General features: G+C 39.9%; 1 protein-coding gene across 1 annotated transcript; it reads right to left on the bottom strand.

Moving 5' to 3' along the window:
- Window positions 1-661: 661 nt before the first annotated feature.
- Window positions 662-20,173, bottom strand: LOC145392233 (putative lipid scramblase CLPTM1). The gene is made up of 11 exons (XM_080266694.1): window positions 20,100-20,173; window positions 18,160-18,395; window positions 14,484-14,745; window positions 12,566-12,772; window positions 11,130-11,275; window positions 10,618-10,773; window positions 10,246-10,409; window positions 9,209-9,384; window positions 7,961-8,204; window positions 6,752-6,948; window positions 662-6,379 (listed from the first exon to the last, which is right to left on the bottom strand). Exons 1-11 carry the CDS (start codon window positions 20,130-20,132, stop codon window positions 6,215-6,217), a joined length of 1,986 nt encoding a protein of 661 aa, XP_080122820.1. The 5' UTR covers window positions 20,133-20,173; the 3' UTR covers window positions 662-6,214.
- Window positions 20,174-22,118: the final 1,945 nt, after the last annotated feature.

Here is a 22,118-nt window from a genome sequence, read left to right as displayed (position 1 = left end):
GTGGCAACTGTGGTTAGGATGACAGTGGTGCCTAATCATGTGCTTAGATTAAACACATTCTGAACACCTGACAATACCTTAACTGCATTGTTTCTGCCTACAAATGTCATCTTTCCATCTTGAATGCTAAACTAGAACATGAGATTTACACCAGAATACAATGGCTATTAGAAACAAATGCTATGGAAAATGGATGTAGAGATGCAGCATCACCTTATTCTGCCTCTGAGTTATGGGAAATAAGCTGCAAAAGCATGAAAACCTCAGCCACGCTAAGGTGAATGAATTATACTCAAGTTACTATGGTACTATACCAGACTCAGTAAAATAACAGTTACTTGTATACATTAATTTTATTATGTTCATTACCAGACAAACATCACCAACAACACTTGACATTCGCCCAGAGTGCAATAACGCTGTGTACTGGAGAACCGGTGGCACAACTGCTTTGGATAACACTGCTGTTCTGTCCATGATGCACCCACTTCCATAGAGACATCCTGACATGTGGGAAGAAGTGGAAGAAACCACTGGTGAATAGAAGTAAGTTTATTCCCAACTAGTTTCGCCCATAAATTCTTCAGTTCCCCCGAAATAACCATAGGCAAAGCTAGCTGGGGGAAAAAACTCACCTCTCTTCATCCATGTTTTCTTTCAGCTCCTTTCCATATATTCACTTCATTAGGCTTCAGTGATTAATTACAATAATAACTGCTTCAATCCAATGGCATGCTTTTTATGCTATTCCTATTTCAAGATGACTGTATTCAATTTAGGACAGATTTTTCAACCTGAAGGAGTTAAATACAGCCTTCATTAACTCCTTCACTACCAAAGACCCTTCCTAAGTTGAACACAAAATTGTAAGTAGCAAGTGGAATGTAAAAAAGATGTCAATGGATTCCCAGGGTTAGACTCCATGTATGGTTACGTTATGCTTAGCTCACAAAGTTCACAGACATTCAGTTAATCAACAAAAACTTTTATTACACTGATAAAACTGAAGACCAAAGCTGCAGCAATGGTTTACCACATATTCTATACTGTTGGAGAAAGGTGGGTGGTTTAAAACAAAAGTACAGTGCCCTCGCACAGTGAATGTAAACAGAGTAAACGATTCGCCTAGTGAACGAGCAGGGAGTAATCAGATCCACAAAACCATAATAAACGAGTTGAACCCCGAGTGAACGAAATCAGGGTTCAGAGTAGGCCATAACCGCCATCTCCCGCATTGAACGACCCCTCTCCCCTTCGTCGACGCTGCACAAGAGGCAAGATCTGAGCAACCTGTTGAGCAGAAACCAACAGAGGACGAAAATTTGCCTATGTCTATGATCAGTAAAATTCTAGCAGCTGTGGGTGTTCTCAGAGAAGAGGTCATGGCAAATGAAACCAGCTACCACAGGACACAGGAAGTGCTGAATGGAGTAAAAAACACTTTTCGTTATTACACTGAAAGGCACAATATGGAAGTTAACTGAAGAAAACAAACGCTTATCAAACGCCACTACTGAACTCAAGAACAACAGGAGCCAGTTGCTTCCACATCATCTGCTACACTTCCTGGGGAAGACAATGATGGTATGATGTCAGTATTGTCATCTTCGGACTCCGAAGGCTTTATGGGAGAGGTAAATGAGGTAGAGGCACGTGGGAAAATGGTTCAGTCAGGTCGTGAGCGCAAGACTGGCGATGGGAACAAGGGAGTGGAAGGTGATGTGGTGGGGACACCGTAAGTGTATCTCCCCGCCTAGGAACCACCTGTATTCAAGCCAATGAGGACTGCCCTCTGCTCCATTTAAGGCAATGGACCATGTGTTTTATATTTTATGTATCTGTACAGTATGTGTCTGGAATGTGCGATTTAATACGTCTCTATGACTCAAAAAGTGGACTTTGAGGAAGTGGTGGTGCTCATATGCTATTTTTCCCACAAGATATGTTGTTCACAGTGAACGAATTCACAATGAACGAGCTCGTCTGCTGCCCATAAACTCATTCACTGTGTGAGGGCACTGTATAAACTATTTAGTGAATCATTCAAGCTATTTAAAAAAAAGAGAGAGAGAGAGAGAGAGAGAGAGAAAGAGAAATCAGGGATTGCCGATTCTGTAACTGTCTTAGGGCGCGTCAACACGTGCTCAAACAAGTGTTGGCAACATGTATGCAACACAGTACCGAACACGCTGCAAACATGTTGGGAGTAGCAGCGTCCAGATCATGTTGGCAACACCATGATGAAGTCTCAGCTGCCTGGTATGGAGACACTTATCCCATCACCTCTGCTGCCTGTGTTCAAAACTGCAAGGAAACATGTTTGCATACATCTGTCCAAATACTGCAGCAAAGAAGTTCCCGAACATGTTGCCAGCTGTATTGCCAACATACGTCTGAGTACACGTGTGGACGCGCCCTTACAAGTACAGTAATACCAATGAAAGTCTAAATTTCAATAACAACAAACATTAACTTTAAAAGACAAATAATGCAGCTATCATCATAATACAAATTACTGAATGGTAATGGTGGGAAGTTATTTTGCTTTCAGAACACTATAAAGTAACCAACAACACAACTGGTTTGCAGCCGTCCCTTTGAGAAAAAAAAAAAAAATCTCAAGCTTCCTGATTCGGACCTTAAAACTGACACCACAATATTTCAAAATCTATGCACAAAGTCAATAAAGAATATACATGGATACAGTACAGTCAATGACAAAAGTCCTGATGCCTCCCTTGATTTTACTCTTTATAGATTTAAAAAGTTAGCCTAGAGAGTATGATGCAAACAACACTGATGACAATGATAACAACACTGATGACAATATTAAAAGTAGCCTAATAAAATCATCAGTCGGTTGCTGCTGACTTACGAGGCTGATTGTGGAAAGTCAGTGGAAAGAAAAGTAGGGATGACAGCAGGACTTCTGTTGTTGACTCTACATAAAGGCCTAAGAATGATCAGTATAAAATATGAATGTTTGTAATGCAAAGTGGTACAAGGATAAATACAAGTTAAAAGGCAAATAAGAGAACAAATGAAGAAGTCAATGCAAGTTATATATGATATGGATCATGGATTGCTTCAGTGCATTCTCCTGGAGCTATGAAATTAATGACACAGAGTAATCTACGTGGCCTCATGGGATAACACGGGCTGGCTGGGGAATCAACTAAGGCTGATCTGACTAAACTATCATCCAATCTTGGCCTCCTGGACTTAAATTCTTGTCAGCTTGGTAGCAAACTTTCCAGCATCTCTTCCTTAACGGTTGGCTCTGCATATACAGTATACTGAACCCAACTATTCTAAGCAAAAGATAAATAATAAATAAAAATAAAAATGTTGTTCTTTGGTTTCTCAAAAGTGCCACTTCTAATGAATTCACTGGCACTCAAAACCTCAGAGTATCAACAGGACTACTGGTATCAAATCTTTAGTGGCATTACAATTTGTCTAACACTGACATGAACTGTACAATTAAACAGAGAATATGTCTATGCCATATGCAAAACAAACTGGTAATGAAGAGGTGATATGAAAGCCTCCTTAACTGAAGACTAAGGCCCTGGTCTGAGAATCTACCTTGTGTAAAAGGTACCTGTTTGTCTTGTCACAGATTAAAAAGGAAACTGCTTGCTTTCCTTAAATTACAAGTTCACTCTGAAAGTTCACACAAATAAAGAAAAGGTGTTATTCCCACTTCTACTAAATATACCAAATACACACACTAACACACACCTTCCATCACCAAACTAAAGGCACTGAATTTATAAAAACCAACGAGAGGTTGCTTACAACTTCTCAATAACATTTGCCAAGCATACTGAAAGTTTCAATACTGATAAACTATTGCAATAACATAATTAGTCATTCCTTCACATCACATAATTATGATGATCAGTCAGAATAACAGATTACAAAAATCCTTACATTTCCCTGTTATGCACTGTACATTTTAGGAAAAAGAAAAATAATAATACTGCACCATTCACAAGATCAAAGCAGGACACATATATGTAATATGCATAGACAATTTTCTTTTCTAAATGTACATTCTGTATGCATTTATTTCTACTTTCTGAATGAATGGCTATACTGTAAACACACTCATTTAAACTCTTACCTCATAGCCATGGCCTAGACTCATATGACTTTTGTTTTAACCCCTTTGGCCTACTCTTACTTTTTAAAGTACTCTGACCAATGGCAATGTAGTCAGGACATCCTTGGCCTGAAGACTGTAGTATTAAACACTGCACGGTTCACCACATCTACACACACCTTACACAAGCAAACAACACTCATTTTCATATGGTTCTGGAGGCCCTCTTTCAAAGTACCTAACCTATTCTACCTCTAATCTCACTTTAATTACACATGGCTGAGGTTAAAAATTCTGAACACAGTAAGACAGGGATTGCAACAGGTCCAAGTCTGGCAGAGTCAACCTATCCTACCCTCATCATGAGCTAAGCTGCTTTATAGTTTTTGCCAAGGAAGGACAGACCTACCATTATCAAGGACTAGGCTTTTTCATGCTCCAGAGAAGGAAAATGAAAGACTCGTAAAACAAGATGACCAAAAGGTTTGAGGTCCTACCGTACTGCAAAATCAAACACAGACTCTATGAAGACAGTATGATATTTGTGGTGGTCCCAAACATTTTCTGTCAATATGGTTACAGGATTGTTCTTAATATGGGTGATACACTTTTCCATACCACACAATGACAGGCAATACACTCACAGCACACACACAAAAATCAGGTAAAAAAATCTGCGTCATACTGTATCTGCTACCAGCTCATCAACAAACTGAAGGTACAATCTTTGACTCACATAAACTTATAAAATCAAACTCAACAATGGAAAAATTACAATGAGAAATCAGTATGTCACAGGCTCATGAGAATTTCAGTGATGCTTGGTAACAGGACAGCCCAACAACTTAGCACTGATGTTTGTGTTACATAAGTTATCAACTGTCATGTACCTACTAGCACTTTAAAAGTAATGCACTAAAAAATTGCAGTACAGAGCAATCATGAACATATCAAAGATTTTATATATATTCAAGAACTCTGAATCCCTTCTTTATACAGCTTTTATCAGTATTATTAATAATTTATTAGACAGACATTTTTGACAGTCACTTCTCAGTACATACCCTAAAGCTTAATAAAATAATGTTCCTCTACAGCCGACCATACATACATATCACTGCCAGACATCAGACAAATATATTCACTGTACTTAGTATATACAAGCCTTGATCTGTATCTCAGGCGGCCACATTCAGGTCCCACTATTATCGGTGCTGATTTATCAGCCGTAAGATTGCCATCAAATACAATGTACCATATGCAGATCTAAAAAAAAAAGTTGCCTTCAAAATAATTTTAAACAGAGTAAAATATTCTTCTTACAAGCATCCATGTTTGTTCTGCTTCTTTTGGAAGGCTTTCTACATGCTTGCATGCATCAGTCTTGTTCACCTGATGGCATCTCTCCCCACTGCATCAATTCTGAGGGCTTCTCTGCTCAATCCCTCAACGATGAGGTCATTTATTCAAACCTCACCCCAACCCTTTGGTCTACCTCTTGGTGTTTTACCCTCCACACTCACAATTAGATAACTTTCACCTCACCCCAACCCTTTGGTCTACCTCTTGGTGTTTTACCCTCCACACTCACACTTAGATAACTTCATCCAATTTTCATCCTCGATTCTCTCTACATATCAAAACTACCTTATCCTCCCCCTACACATCAAATCACCAGTACCTTCAATTCTCAGCCGATCTCTCAGTTGCTCGATCAGTGTTCCGCCTTTCATTTCTGCCATTCAACGAAGTATTACAGACCAACTACCTCACAGTTTTAGTTAATCATTTCACCTATTTTTAGTTTTCTGCTGGCTTTCTTAGGCCACCAGTCTCCAACAAGAACAATCTCACTGTCAGTTTTTACCCCTGTATCAATCATCAGTTACCAACACTGTCCATGCTTCATTACAACTGTTATTCTGCCACAGTACCTGTTGATGACTCATATTTCATTATATGGTATATAGTCCTACAGCATTTGAAACATTCACCATCCAGTGCATATATATATACAATTTATCATTGATTTCCTGAATAAATTTTCTTCATACTTAATCTTACAAGCCTCCTGAGACACAATATGACCCTTAAGCAGTGAGTCTTTCAGTCCTTCTTCTTCTCCTCTAATGATTTTTGGGGTTGTACCTGTGCTGCAGCTTCCCCATTGCCCACTGCTGCAGCTTTCTTCTTTTCCATTGCCTCTTTCTCCATGTCTTGTGAGAAGCCAAACTCATTCATACGGCTTGGGTCCACACGGTAAATGTAGCGCTGGAAGGAATAAGGTAGATAGTTTTGGATGAAAGGTTGTAAAAATGAATGATGCATACCATACTGTAATGCACATGGCACTATCAGTTCTTATACTGTACCACAGTGTGAGATAACTGTGTCAAAACATAATCTATAATGTCATACTGCATTACCATACCCATAACTAATGCTGTAATACGCTCATACAGTTCTTTTAATATTTTTTAAAGGAACTTTTTAAACACATGGGGTTAGGGTGATGATGATGAAAATTAAAACTCAATACTCTGAGAACATTGAAATATATCCACACAATGACAGAAAATTGGTGCAAAATAACTTAGATATCTCAACAGCCAAAATAAAGAACATGGTAGACAAGGATCAAACCTGGTAGAGGAAGATGAAGAAGATAACATCATCACGGAGGCAACCAAGTCGATACATGGTGGGCATCTTGATGACAAAGGCAAAAATGTCATCAATGAATGTGTTTAGTGCCTTGTATGTCAACATCCGCCAGGGTAAGTGTGCAACGGATTTGAGCTTGTAGTTGATGAATAGCTGTGGTGTCATCATTATGAACCCTGTGGAACAATGGACAGTGGATGTGAATGGAAGCAAGTAATGGGACTGTAAGGGTGAATGAGATGGAGAATACATGAAAAGAGTGGAATACAGTATAGAAAATTGCTGCCAACCTATCTATGTATTCATCTGCCTCTTGTACATGGTGAATCAAATGTCAGGAAACATCAGGGGAAAATAAACTGTTTTCTCTCTCTCTGCAGGCCTACAATGACACATGATGGCACTGTCAATGGTAGAGTGCACTACCATGACTGTGTGCCAGTACTGGTGGTTCTCAACACTTTGTAGAGGACTACAATTGCTGAAACCCTACATGAGCACCTAGCAAGCACTGCAGCTACTAAACTGGATGGTGTTGGTGGCTCAAGTCCTCTGCAAAAAAGCTAGTGGAGAAAAATAATCCACCTATGATATGGTATAAAGAGATGGGCAATGAAACACTTACTAAACACAAATGCCTTGCAACAGCAGAGCCATCAAAAACAATATTCTCCTAACCACATTCAAATTCAAAATTCACTTATGCAGTACCATGGGCTCAACTGATTGTCTCCACATACCTGAAAGGAGGTGGGTGCAGTCATCCCTTGCCTTTCCTAGTTTCAACTTTGCCAGTTTCAGTTATTTGAAGATAAGTACTGTAAAAACTTTGCCAGTTTCAGTTATTTGAAGATAAGTACTGTAAACTATCACAAAATACAATAATTGAGATTTATTTGGGGGGAAAAAAGAAACTTAAATTATTTAAAAATATTCTTTAAACAAGTAGCTTCAAATGCCCAGTAATGTTTGGGGGCTCTACAAGGGGTTTTCAGGAAATCAGTTATTGTTGTGGGTGCTGTGTTATGGGGATTATTATTATTTTTGGAGTTCCGGTAATAATGGGTGTGTCCATTCCCTAATACCAGTGAAAAACAAAGGATGGCTATAATTCAGTATGTATACCTTTCTACTGCCTGCCCATATTGTTCACTAGGTATCTACCCTCACTCCCTCTAGCACACTCACCAAAAGTTAAAAGGAATCCATACAACATAGAGAGGATGAAGGAGTACCATCCCTTGTGTTCATGGTAGATGAGAGAGTACACACAGTAGCCTCCCAGCAGAGGAAACAGAGCTATGGACAAGTACCGAAAGGCTAACTCGTCATACTGTCGTGTGTTGGACTTGACGTATGTTCCTTTGTCTGTGAACTTGAGAGTGGGCACTCCTAGGATTCGCTTCTCCCGATTCAGGGACACATCAGTCACCTGGAAGATTAATGATAGGTGAAATTTCTGTCAGCTTAAAAAATCTATATTATTTCAAAGTGCTGGCAAATGGAGACAAAAATGAAATGGCAGACAAGTTCAGATACCCTGGTACAACAGGTATTAGAAAATAGACAGGCATGTGTACTGAATGTGGAAGACAGAGTGGTTCAAGGAGGAAAATTAGCCAGTGCTGTGGTCTTATAAAACACATGACTGAGTACAGAAACGAAGAGGACTGCATAAAAGGTAGGGTGATTGCACCATTAACACTTTCAGCCTCATTACTGCATCTGTGAACTGATTTTTCATTTGCATTTAGGGCCAAATTCATTATTTGCAGCACTGCACCTCTGGATTTTAAGCTGTTTGCAGTCTACCCATGATGATGATAACATGAAGGCTAAGCAAGTACAAAACCTACAGAGTGTGCTATGAGTGTAGGGTCTGAATCCCCCTTCACATCCCTAGTATAGTTTGTTATGGCATTTACATCCTTATGAGAATGAAAAGAATATGGCTGGACATGACTGAAAGTGTTAACATACAGTAATTGGCGTGGGAGTGAGATTCCGGTTTAAGTCATGAGTAAGTGCAATGACTGTCTGGGTTGCATAGGCTGAACAGGATTTGACATACCTGGTACCTATAAATATTTGTGAAAGGTATTACAGAGTTAGAAAGTCTCTTGGCTGGAGGGCAGATGTGTGCTGCAAATGTTATGGCAAACAGGGAGGATGGATAAAAACTGGCTGCTGAAAAAGGGTATACGAGTCTGAAGGTAAGAGCAGGCATGGAGAGCCAATATTATGCTAAGAAATGGTTAATGAATCTGGAAGAGAAAACATGCAATAGAAGTTGACGACGAAAAAGACCTGACTACAGATATGTTAATTATGTAGATAACCTTAGTACAGAAGATTAAAATAACAGCAAAAAGGAAAACAAGGCGTGAACAATTCACGACACAAAAGAAAACAATAAGACAATAAAGTCATACTTACCTTGGTGATTTTCCACAGCTCAATTGCCAGACCAATAAAGCATGAGACCTTGATGACAAAGTTTGTCTCATTGTCCAGGACATATAACAGAACAATGATGGATTGGAAGACATTGAAGAAAACGGAACGCACTGACAGCCCCTCCAGACTCTCTCGGTTGTTCCAGAACTGGATGTCTGTAAGCATAGAAGAACGAATGAGCAAGTTGTGGAGAATGATATTTATGGTCTGCAATAGGATACTAGCTTTGATTACTTTTGTCCAAGGACAAAGAAAGTGGAAATTCGTCCGCTCAAATGTACAGAAACGACAATGATGTGATGAAAGTCATGTGTCCTTGAATGTGAGGCCTGGGGGGCTAGGATTGTGCTGGAATGTGTTAGTGCTGTGATGAGGTGGGGTGGACTGAGATGGTTTGGGCACGTTGAGAGGATGGAAGAGGACAACTGGGTGTGGAAGGTGGGAAGTGTGAGGGAAGGGATGCGTGAAGTGGGGGGGAGACCTGAGACGAAGTCATAAAGTGTGACTTCAGGGATAAGGGACTGAATAAGACGGCTGCCAGAGATCAGAGATTGAGCACGGGTTAATGAGGCTATTTATAACCCACGCAACTGAGAGATGTCTCATCCAAGGCTGAATAAAAACCTCTGGCATTACCAAAATACAAAACAACACCCTTGGGTGACGTGGTTAATGCACATGGATATATCCACTTAAATCCTTACATCCATCCATCCACCCATCCATCATCCTATCCTATGTTGCCCCATGAGGAGCATAGGAACCCAAGGCTATGCAAGTTGGTCCGAACATTTAAGATGAGAGTGACCAGCCTCACTCATCCCTTAGTGGCATTATGTGAGCAATAAACCTCAACTACCCCTTGGATATAAACCTACACAGACTCAATCTGACAGGAGCACCTTAATTACCCACTAAACCACTCTTACAATCTCTAATAATTAATGGTGAATACAATATTAGTAATGCAATGGTTCCAAACATTTATGATCCTCCCGGTGCAATACAGTACATACCATTCTTGAAGGCAAGGAACTCAAAGACAGAGTGGAGGAGAGACACAATAATGGTGAGAGCCAGAAGGTAAGGTGATGTCTCCAGGAAAGCCTCCTTAAGTGCATCCTGATCCTCCTCCTCCTCCTCCCCTCCAAGTCCTTCAAGGATAGCAGTTCCAGGCCACCTAAATGGATGAGAAGAAATAATGAACCATACAAACGAAATTCAGCAGCCAGCTTGGTAATCAACAACACAATCATCACTCTTACCCACGACACTCTGCCGCAAGTAAACTGAGACACAGTCCAAGTCTCTCTGTTCCACTTAATAGTACACATTTTCACCTCTTTTTCCTTTTGTACAAAGATAGCTAGTTAAAGCCTTCTACCTACCTGCTCTTCATGGCTTGTGCTGCATAGAGCTGCCACTTGAAGAGGGAGAGTGGCTGGAAAGTGACAGTGAGGTCAAGAGTCTCCGTGGTGGTGTTGATGGCGCGATAATCCTTCATCATGTTCCAGTATGTGTTCATGAAAAGAATGGGCTTGTATCTATGGGGAAAAGGAAGGAAAGAGTTACGTGAGGAAATTGGCAAGGAGTACAGACGTGGGAAGGAGAAAATGACTAAAAAGAAGAGTGAGAGAGGACAGAATATGACAGAAGAAGAGAAAAAGATTATACAAGTCATACTTTCAACCAAAGACAAAGCACAGGGTTATACAGTTATGTACTACAGATATTTTTTAAGTCCCTAAGTAAGGAAAGTGAAGAAAAAGTAAGAGCTAAGTAAACAATGAATGGCTATAAAGTGAACTTTACTGATGAAAACTGGAATGGAAAACAGATAATTAAACTTTGGGTATACATGGCAGACTAGGCTCATATATACATAATGGTTGGTACCTACCTGTCCCCAGCTGGGGTGAACTGGATATACTCATCCAGCGGAGGAGGTACACCACCTCGAGTCCACTGACTGAAGTCATGAACTAAGTTGACAGTAATGTTAGGATGCCAGTGTGACACAATCTCCTCTTTCAATGTTTCTGCTTTCTGATGGAAAATGGAAAATATATATGAATAAATTCTGATGTTTTGGCAGACCTATGAGCTAGTTTTACGGGTTTCTAAATAATTATTTCAAGATATTTCCCTTCACTGAGTTCCAAGGTGAGCAATATGATTTTACATTTTAGTTCATTAATTAGAAACTACATATATAAAAGTTCCAGGGTGAGCAATATGATTTTACATTTTAGTTCATTAATTAGAAACTACATATATAAATTAAAATAAAGAACATAAAAGGCTGTCTTCCTTGTCTGAGAATGACGTTATAAATGTCTTAAATTCTGGCCTTCCTTGACAAATGATGGGAAGCTGTTGTATGTAAATATTTTGGCATCAAACAACAGTATGTCAGTCATTCAAACAGCTATCTTATACACATAACTGATGAATGGACAAAGATGACAGGAAACAGATACATGTAGTGTTTGTCTGTAGTTGTTTCAGTCTAAACTCACTGATGAAATAACACCTATCTTTCCAAAAGAGTTGCTCTTGGCAAGAGTCTTGACCAATGACACGATGCACAACCAGTTTTTTACCTAGTAAAACAAAATTTTGCACAGTGGCAGACCTGCAGCTGGGCCAGGTTGTAGGCAAGGTTGGACTCCCCTGCTCCCCATGGAGGGAGGGGGTTAACATCAATATGCATGATTATTGTTTTTATCATGGAAAACACATTTATGCAGAATTGTAAACCTCCATTTGGACCAGGTATTAGCCAGGGTGAGACCATCATTGATTACTCGCTCATAAAAAATTACTTCTTCCTCCTTACATTAGCCTACTGCAAAGGTGGGTGCAGCTATCAAAGATGTCCTTTCTGTGCTTGTGTGTGCATTTCATTCCCCAGTGATGAACCATACGCATTTCTCAAAGTAGCATTCTGACTCCATACATCCATGAGTTTACTTTTATATTTTATTTTTTAAATGGGGGGGGGGTGCTCTTGGATACTTTATTAAGGCTAACACATGAACAATTTGTTGAACCAAGAGATGTGCTAGCAGTCAAAGGCTTCAAAAACTATCTTGAGTAATTCTTTCTCCACAACTAGTACACCTGAGCCTGAGAGTTTTTGTTAAGCTCAATGGAAGATTTTACTCCACCAAGAGAAAGTCACCAATCAAAACACTGTTAGTGACAATTTACTGTAAAAATATCTTACCTTAACTAAACCAAATCTAACCTAAACCAATCTAATCTAGTCTGGGCAAAGCTAGCCTAACCTAACCTAACCTAACCAAGTGAAGACTGACTGAAGGCACCTCTTACCTTTATCTCCTCCTCAGTCAACTTGGTTTCTCCCGTGATGAGGTTGCTAGTCTTCTTGTACTTGCGTCGCTTGTATTTGTTGAGGCGGTGAGAAGTGTGGAGGGTGTGGCTGCGGCTGTACAATCCCTCCCCAGCATCAGGGTTTGGGGAGAAGCCGCTACGCACCAGGTACACGTGCAGATACAATGACCCGTTGTTACACACATGCTGGTGGCAAATATGATACTTTTTTCAATTTTATTCTTGCAACAGTAGCTTCAAAAATTACGCTATGCCTTGGATAGTCTTATTCTGGAAAGGCTAGATACACAAAACTCTCATTATTCTTACATATACACAGGATACTTGATGAATTAAATAAAACAGTTTGGAGATGAGAATACAAGAATATGCATTACCAGTTTCAAGGGTAAGTCCACAGAAAACTCCAAGGAAATTGTTCATCAAATTTCCAATGTTCCCTACAAAGCTGATTCACCAATCTTCCCTGTTTACAATACTAATTGTAAGGAAAAATATGTGATATTTTGGAACACACTGCCTGTACTAAAAAATTAATAAAAATAAAATAATGTGTCGGTACTGTCAGGAAGGATTACCTGTGCTGAGAAATAACTGAAGGAAGATAAGGTTCAACACACTGAAAGTAAAAAATTTTCAGGGCAAAGCACAAAATAAAGATGCATGATGGAGTAAGGAATGGAAAGATGAGGAGCAATGAAGCATTACAGCTACATATTACAAAGATAGGGTATACCAGTGATTTACAATAAAAATACTGGGATGACATCTTGGCAACAACCTTCGACCAGTAACTACATCTCATACCAAACTAACTTAAGCAGCACAAAAAGATAAAGAGATGGTTAAATGTAATGGACAGCAAAATGTAATGTTTGTTGAAAATATGCCGGAAAGTTTGGAAGAATGGAGCTGTATCACTGGAGTGGAAGAAGGCTGCAACTGTGCCTTTGAACAAAATGTAGATAAGGATGAACTCAAAAATCACTATGGAACAAGTCCGCTGACCTGTAAAAACATATAACAAAAGGGAGGGGGGGGAAATCAGGTGGTTTTATGAGTGGTACGGGATATGAGGAGGAACGTAAAATAATGAAAATGATGGATATGGGAAAAAAATGTATGACAAGATGAATAAGGGTAGATTATGAAAGATTCTAAATGTTAATTGTGTGGAGAGAAAGTTGTGAAAAGATCGTATGATAGTGAAATATGAGTGTGGATGTCTTCATGAGTGGTTTAGCATCAGTGCTGAAGTGAGGCAAAGGTGTGATGTTCCCAGGATTATTCAACATACTGTACACATGGATGAGGTGATGAGAAGTTAAAACTGAAGCTTTGGGATGAGGCAAAGATGGTAGTTCATGGCAATGAGCAAAGCATCTAACATCTGATATATGCAGATGATAATGCTTTGTTTACTATTATTAAACAGGATCTTTGGAGACTGGTAGAGATTTTGGGAATGCCAGTGTATGGAATAATTTGAGAGAAAATGCAGAAAGAGTAAAGTGATAGTTTTTTAAAGAGAAGATTACTCTGTGTCTTGTGACTGTAAACTGGGAGATACTTGAATCAGGTATCAGGCTAGATTCGGTCAGATGGTAAGATCTCTTATACCATGCACCAATTCTATCATGCCTCTTTTTCCATAATGTTAATTGGTCACTAGGATGCCTGTTGGTCTTACGGGTTAAGATGCACCAAACAGATGTTGCTGACAAAGGTTCACATCCAAGAAATGGTTGGGGGTTTATTGCTCACAAGATAACACTCAGGGGCAAGCAATCCTTCACTCCTGATTTAGTGTCTGGACCAAGTAGCCTAGACCAATACCCCTAAGCTGCTGATGTGGAAATAAAGGCATGGATGACAGAGCAATCAACTGGTCCCTTACCTTTGATGGTTGGAAGGTTATGGAGTGGCTGTATATACCATCACCAGCAGGCCCCCCAGTCCAGTCTCCATACACTAGGTCCTCCTTCACCCACACCACTGCTCCAGGGTCCCTAAAGTCCTTAAATATCTCCGACTCAGACTTGAACACATACAGGTCCAAAGTTGTGGCGTCATCAAAGATATTGGTCGCAGGGATGCGGCCTGATGGGTCCACCTGCCTTCCCTCTGGACCCTGCCCTGGAGGGGGAGTCTGGGGACGTCTGAGGATGGGAAAGGTGACACCCAGATTAGGATTATGTAATTCTGAAATCTGATCACACTCAACCCATTTTTGCTGCACCCACAGAAGCGGCCAAATCCACGGTGGATCATTCACTGGCAATCTGGAATGCAGCTTAATGAGAATCAATGTTTCACTTCCACTGATTTCTGACGCACCCACAACGGTCCAGGTCTTATGGGGAGTGTGTTCAGGTGCAAGGGGTACTAGCTGTGTCTGGGGTGTGTCCAAGGTGTGTGTCGTGTGCATCGGAGATATGTTCAAGCTGTGTCTGACGGGTGCACCTAAAGATGGAGGACAACTTTTACGATGTGTCAGGTATGGCTAAATGGTGTTATCTGTCTTGTTTAGAGGAACATATGATGATGATGATGATTTTTCAATTATGTGCTGTACTTTTTTATTGCTGTAAACAAGCACCAGTACTGTGAAAGTCCCAGTAAATGCGGATTAATCATAATAACATCAGCGGCCTAACCCTTTATTCCATTAATACATGAGGTGGGATGGCTCTAGAAACAAGAACAAGAAAACTCAAAGCTGGAGAACTATCTAACAGAGCACCACGTGATATAAGAAAAACACCCATTCACTAATCATTCATCATCAACATTAACCTCTCTCTTTTTTCCAAACTCAAGGTGGCATGAGATTGGGTTAAAAAGAGGACAAAGGGAGAACTAATCAACGGCATGCCCAACAGTACAGGCAAACTCATTCACTACTCAAACATCCAGCATTCTGACCTCACCTCAGACATGATCACCCAACTATGTACTTCATATTTCAGTACCTATCAGACACACGCAATCCACTGACAATCACATCATTCAAGCCCGCCAGCAAAACTCTCTGCTTCACCATATTAATACTTTAATCATCTTCAGCGGGTCTCAGTAGGATGGCTAAGATGATAAAAATTACTATTATTTACATTAAACTTATCACCTTCCACTAACAGAATGTGAATGACACCATATTCAAATAACTTTCCATCTCTGTTCTTGTACTTACATACTAACTTGCAACATCCGCTGTGTTTAGAGCAGTTACTAACAAAATCATCTCAACTAAACTTATCCTGGCTCAACAAAAACCCATCAGACTAACTGTCACTTTCAAACTGATCCTCCCACACCATTTCTGGCTTACACTTCAACAAAAATAAGAGAGAGAGAGAGAGAGAGAGAGAGAGAGAGAGAAGCAGCCAGTTCAGAACACAATACAAGCAAATCTTTATTATACCATAAGTGTGGGCTGTGGGGAGAGCTGAGAAATATTGCAACTTTTTCCACATACATACATTATTATTAAACTGGAATAAATGTCAACTAAGCTTTACAGGTATCAATGCAACTATAATTCCTCCAGAAAAACGAAATTTTAAAATCTGTTCCTGCTACCTTCAGATGTTTTTATCCAGTTTAGGAGAGACATTTAGTTAGATATAGCCTTCAGTGGCCCCTCCGTTGCTAGAGGTTCATCCACGGATTAATGGCTATTTTTCTGTAACCTAAATGGACTTAAGAGCAGAAAAGAACGCTGAAGTACTAACTTATAATGAGAACTTACTGTAAACAAAATAAATATAATCCAAAGATCAAACAAAGGCATCTGAGCAAACATGACTTGGAGAAAAAGGCTAAGACTATTCTAAGCATGGTACATAACACCTCAGTGGATGCTACAAACATGACCTGAATTAAATAGGAAAATACAAACAATACAAATGGGCAATGGCACTGAAACACACACACACACACACACACACACACACACACACACACACACACACACTCTTAACCCCTTCATTATGGTGACGATTTTCTTTGCTTTGTCTCACTACTCACAGACTATTTCATTCAACTAGGGCAGCACTAATGTACTATGATTCTCTTAGCTTATTCTCACTACTTACTCTCTATTTAATTCAACTGTGGATAAAACTACTGTACTGAAGGGGATAATGAAGACCCTATTTAACTCCTGCGGCTCAGAAACTCTCCAAAGCTGAGTAAAGCCAACTTCCAGACTATTTCATTCAAGTATTTATAGGTCTATTGTACTGATGGGGATAATGAAGGTTATATTTCAGTCTTCCAGTTTAAAAAGCCTCTCCTAGCTCCAAAAAACTTCCCAAGATAGTGAGAACAATCTATAACGGGCACCATTGGGTTGAAGGGTTTTAATGTTCAAGAGTCAAAGGCAAAAAAACATAATCAATGCATTAAAAAACAAAAACAATGAACTGATCAAGGACAACACTGAGTTACAGCATAAACATACAAACCAACATTGAACTAAATGATAAACAAAGAAATCATCAATACAAAAACAGCACAGGCAACACAAAACTCCCAGTAAACAATAAATAAAGCTGCCAATACTGTATATGGTCAGGATGATATCAATGACTGACAAAGAATAATAGCGAGGAATAATGATGAAAAATAAGTCAATGCAGTATCATATTCTCAAATAAAGAGCATAGCCTACATACTGACTACAAATCATAAAGCGTTATGGTTGTTGCAGACTGTAATTGTAGTTCAGAGAGTGGAGAGAATAAGAAATTATGTGATTTGTGAAAGATGCAGTGTAAGGAAGCCTGTGGAAGACAATAGCAGTGACGTGGGTGTATTTAGACAGGATGGTCACGTGGGGAGAATGGGTGTGAATAAAGTGGAGACAAAGGTGTATCTGAGTGAATTTGAAGGTGGGGGGAGGTGTGGCAGGCCAAAAAGCAGGTGGAAAGATAAAGTACGGTAATGGGTGTGTGAGAAAGAGTGACATGGATGCTGATGAGACCAGTGAGCTGACACAGAATCAAGCTGACTAAATGAATCTTGTGCAAAGTGTGTAACCAGACTGTGGCACCTTTTTAACTTGACAGTCGGCAGACTGACTGTCAGATAGGTGAATGTGAAGCTACACACAGAATTAGTTTATACCAATCAGATGATGCCAGAATTCCAAGGGTTTGAATGGTGAGTGAATGGGAATGTGATCCATTCAAATAGGCAAATTCTGGCACCTTACTGTATCAAGTTTTTCTGGCTCTCTGGACCCCACCCCACCCTAGGGTGGGAAAGGAGGTCCATACGATTATCATGATATGGACGAAAAATACAGCACAGGTGGCTCAGGCTTTGTTTTGCTTAATAGTGCTTCAGTGACAAGCTGCTGATACCATGTTATCCTCAAGTGAATTTCTTCTGATTCACTGTAAAGTTGCTCTGAAGTAACACACTGAATACCAGGTATTTTTTGCACTTTTAACCTCCCTGTCATGAACCACAAACATGTCTCAAACTTGCCTCACCTACAGTACCTGTAGCATTCTGCCTGTACACATCCTAGACTTTCAATGATCACATACTACAATGACTCTCACCTGAAGAAAGATGTAATGAAGTATATAATGATGGCCCTGATGATAAGACTCTTGGTAATGGCCATAAATGACTCTCCAGCAGTGGGTTGCCTCTGCTGGCCGGCTGCACCCTCCTGTCCAGCAACCGCACCATCCTGCCCACCACCACCACCACCACCGTCTTGCCCGCCTCCACCACCCTCTGCCACTACTACAGCCCCTTGCTCCACTCCATCACCACCCCTAGCAGCTGCAGCCTTAAATAATAAAAATCAATACTGTCACTGCCAACATCACCAATTCTTATGAATGTTGTAATGGGGAGAGGATGAATGAAACACTGGATACCAGTTTGCCATCCTTCCAGAACCCTCACAGTGGGGCTGGCCATGGGCAGGGGTTGGAAGGGGGCACAGCCTCCCCTCCCCACTTTGGTACCTCAGCTGATGCATCAGGTTCTTTCAGATATTTCAATCAATTTTTGTGCACAATTACTGTATGTAGTATCCGACTTTTGCCCTGTGAATGGGTGGAGGTTGGGGGATGTGAAAACAGGGCATTGTGACAAAAATGACAATAAAAACTGATCAAAATACATGAAAAACCATCAGAAAACTTGTGGCCAACAAAATAAATGAGTAAATATTTACAAACCATAACACCTGACTCCTAGGATATAATAAAGTGAATCAATTTGTTTCACAGTTTTTAGTCAACTTTCTTGTGATGATTCTTCCACAAATGAGAAATAAGCTAGATATTGTTGGGTCTCTAAGGTGGTGTTAAACCTCTGTAAACATTAACACAACCTAACTTTTTCTTTTCCTTAATGGTGAAAATAAACGTAAACAAATGAATTTCAAGCCATTTTAGGCATTAAACTTCCCAAATGCCTCTTTACCTAACCTAACCTAGATCCATGTCATTCAAGCCTTATCGAGACCAATTTCCAATCTAAACCTGAGTCATCGGTGGGGTCCATTTTGACCGATTTCAAATTTGAAAGCACACAACAGACTCACTTCCAGCCCTCTGACTGACTGAATCAGAACCACAACACACAAGCAAAAACAAAAGCATACCTCCTATGGCCATAATGCACAACTGAGAAACAAAAATGCATCAATTAGACAAAATGTAAGCAAAAAACAACCACTGTCACACATTACACACCCCATGCTACCTTGTTTATTAGTTATTTGCAGAAGAAACATCACGGATGAAAGTTGACTTGGAACTGTGCAACGAATCGATTCATGTTAATATTTCCTAGGAATCTGGTGTCATGGTTTCGTAAACATTATCCAATAAATGACTGTACTGTACTTGACAGAAAAAAGTACGTTACTTTAGGTTTTAATTGACCAGCACCGCAGGTCCTCCATTATGCATGTGAAAGGCTTCATGAAAGTGGAATGAAAATTAATAAAGGCGTCAGGAAACCTATAAAAAAAGAACACTGCCTTACAGAAAAACTTAATTCACATAAAACAAAAAAGCTATTAGTACGGTATTTTTGATGAACAAAATATTACTGAATCATAAGGTGTACCAAGTGTCGGCCATCTACGTAATATTTATCCCATTAATTTCTGAACAATGATGGGGCACAATGCTCACATGATAATACCGTACCATTAGTCACAACCCTTCAATGACACGAGGCCTGACCCATATCTTGCCCACCCCTCAATATGCAACTCAGCTTCACCAAGGTTTCTGAAACACTGTGATATCGTGTGTCTGTGTGATGATCGGCGTGAAAGGAAGTGATGGACATAAATACTGGACAAACAAGTGCGGAAAATCCTTGGTGCTGATTACGACACCCACCGTGACGTGAATTTCCTTCGCTTTTATGATCCCGGCATTAATAGCTATACTGACACTTTCTTGTAGTATTTACTGTTCATATATATCCAAGACACCTTTATGTCTCCACTGACTGGAACAAAACTTACTTGTTCATTGCCAGTGTCCGAATTTTCAGTCATTTCGACGCCGATTTTGGATTGTCGTCTGCTCTCAGCTGCTGCTCACTTCTCCCCAGTACAATCTTGATAAAATGACTGCAGGTTACACAAAACAATTTCAATTCTCTGATATCACCCATATCAAAATTATATATTTTATACACCTCAACATCGTCCCTGTATTTACTTCATAACAATATTTTGGTACTTTTCCCTCGTTTATATTTTTATACAAGTATGAGATCGTTACTTGCGGCTATTGTAAATTTTCATGATTGTCATCATTGTATTTTAACAATATGAAGAACACATCATTGTGTACAAGCAACCAAAATTTTCCATACGTGTTCTTTGTAAGTAGGCTTTTGACATTTTAATGACATAATTGTCTTTTAATGAACTTTTATAAAAAAAAAAAAAAAAAGGCGTAATTGCATATCGATATTTGAGAATAACATATTTAGTTGTGACGTCTGTATAACTGAATAAACAGACTTTAAACAGAATAAATTTAGTCTTTTTCTGCACAGCCAAATGAACAATAAGCGGGTTATTTGAAATTATACTTACACCCTCGGCATGCAGTCCTTCACCTACGGTTAGGTCAGGAACTTCATAAGCCCATTCCTCCTCAGGCTGGGGAGTGGGGGATAGAATATTTCGCCAGTACCCCAGCTTGTCGTAATAGGCGACTAAAAAAAGAGTCATTTTGTCTCGTCTTTCTCACCCTACTGTGCTATTGTCCCACCTCTCTTCTAGATATTTTCGTGTTTCTTCCGGCCTTTATCTTCCCTCTACTCCTACAGTGCCATACAACTATATTATGGCTTGGTGCTAAGTCTTAATTATCTCTTCCTTCATAGGTCCTCCTTTTATTACGCTAAGCGGTAAAGAGTTGCGAGTACAGAATACGTAAAAAAAGAGGCAAACTTTTTTTTTTTTTTTTTTTCATGCGAGGAAGAAGGAACCAAAGGCTGAGCCCGCAGAACGTTCCTTCCAAGAAAAAACAAAAACAATACAAGACAGCCAAATTCAAGATTCATTCATTTCGAGATGCCTGGACACACTGCGTTTGAAAGACTGGAGATCATAGGAAGCAGGAAATAGACACACTGGGCTCAATTTCCTATATTAACCTGAAAAGTGAAAGCCATTTATACATTAAAAAAACATCTCATGAACTGGTCATAAAGCTTTCTTGCAGTTGCTTGTATTTCTTGTTTAACACAACTTTGTAAGTGCTTGGTAAGGTGAAGGGTCTGACCAATATCTCAGGTAGCCTCACTTCACTTCACCACACTGGCAAGTCACCGCATTGCTTTTTTCTGTAAATCAATATGAATGACCACATCATTCAAACTGGTCACCGAAAGATAATTCACGGAGCATGAAGGACAATGGGCGGTAACGGGCTAATATAAGAGAAGAATCACCACAGAGGAGCAACCTTAATGGTGAACCAGTAGTTGGCACTGTAGGCAAGAACTGGAAACAGGTGGACAGCATCAGAGGCGTCCTTTTGACATGGCTGCTTGACTTTACTGTTTTAGGATACATGACTAGGTGTGTTGCCTACCAGCTACAAGACAACACACCACTTGTAGGCAGTCACCACAATGTCTGCTAGGATTGGGTTGCAGTCTTCCTCTCCCCCAAGGCCTACCTGGTCCTCGAGAACTTGGATTGGGTGCCTGGCCTTTAGCTGATATCCCAGGGAGATGGTTTGGGACAGCCTGGGGATATGGACCTGGGGTAAGGGGCTTTGTGGCTCACCTGAAGGGAATGTGGAAGTGTAAGATAACTCAGTTTTGATCCATTTTTTAACCAAATTTGGTGGAACGGTTGAGGGGTAGTCCAGGACGAAACCTACTGCTTTTTAGAACAATAGGTTAAAGGTTAATATAACAGGGCAAGGTCCCCTTTGAACTTGTCCTGTAATCTTGACCTTTGACCTATTAAAAAAAAAAAAAAAAAAGATAGTTATTCTCATTGGATGACCCTCAACAT

This window comes from Coenobita brevimanus, chromosome 21, assembly GCF_032717465.1.
Source record: "Coenobita brevimanus isolate Jiangsu-jjx chromosome 21, ASM3271746v2, whole genome shotgun sequence".
Lineage (NCBI taxonomy): Eukaryota > Metazoa > Arthropoda > Malacostraca > Decapoda > Coenobitidae > Coenobita > Coenobita brevimanus.
This window is presented reverse-complemented; position numbering and strand designations above follow the sequence as displayed.

Bases quoted from the DNA above. Each gene is read 5' to 3' on its own strand.
- LOC145392233 (XM_080266694.1), bottom strand. From the start codon at position 20,132: ATGACTGAAAATTCGGACACTGGCAATGAACAA. The intron at 14,746-18,159 runs GTGAGAGTCATT...TCCCATCCTCAG, and splicing joins TTCATTACATCTTTCTTCAG to ACGTCCCCAGACTCCCCCTC. The intron at 9,385-10,245 runs GTATGTACTGTA...CTATGCTTACAG, and splicing joins GTTCCTTGCCTTCAAGAATG to ACATCCAGTTCTGGAACAAC.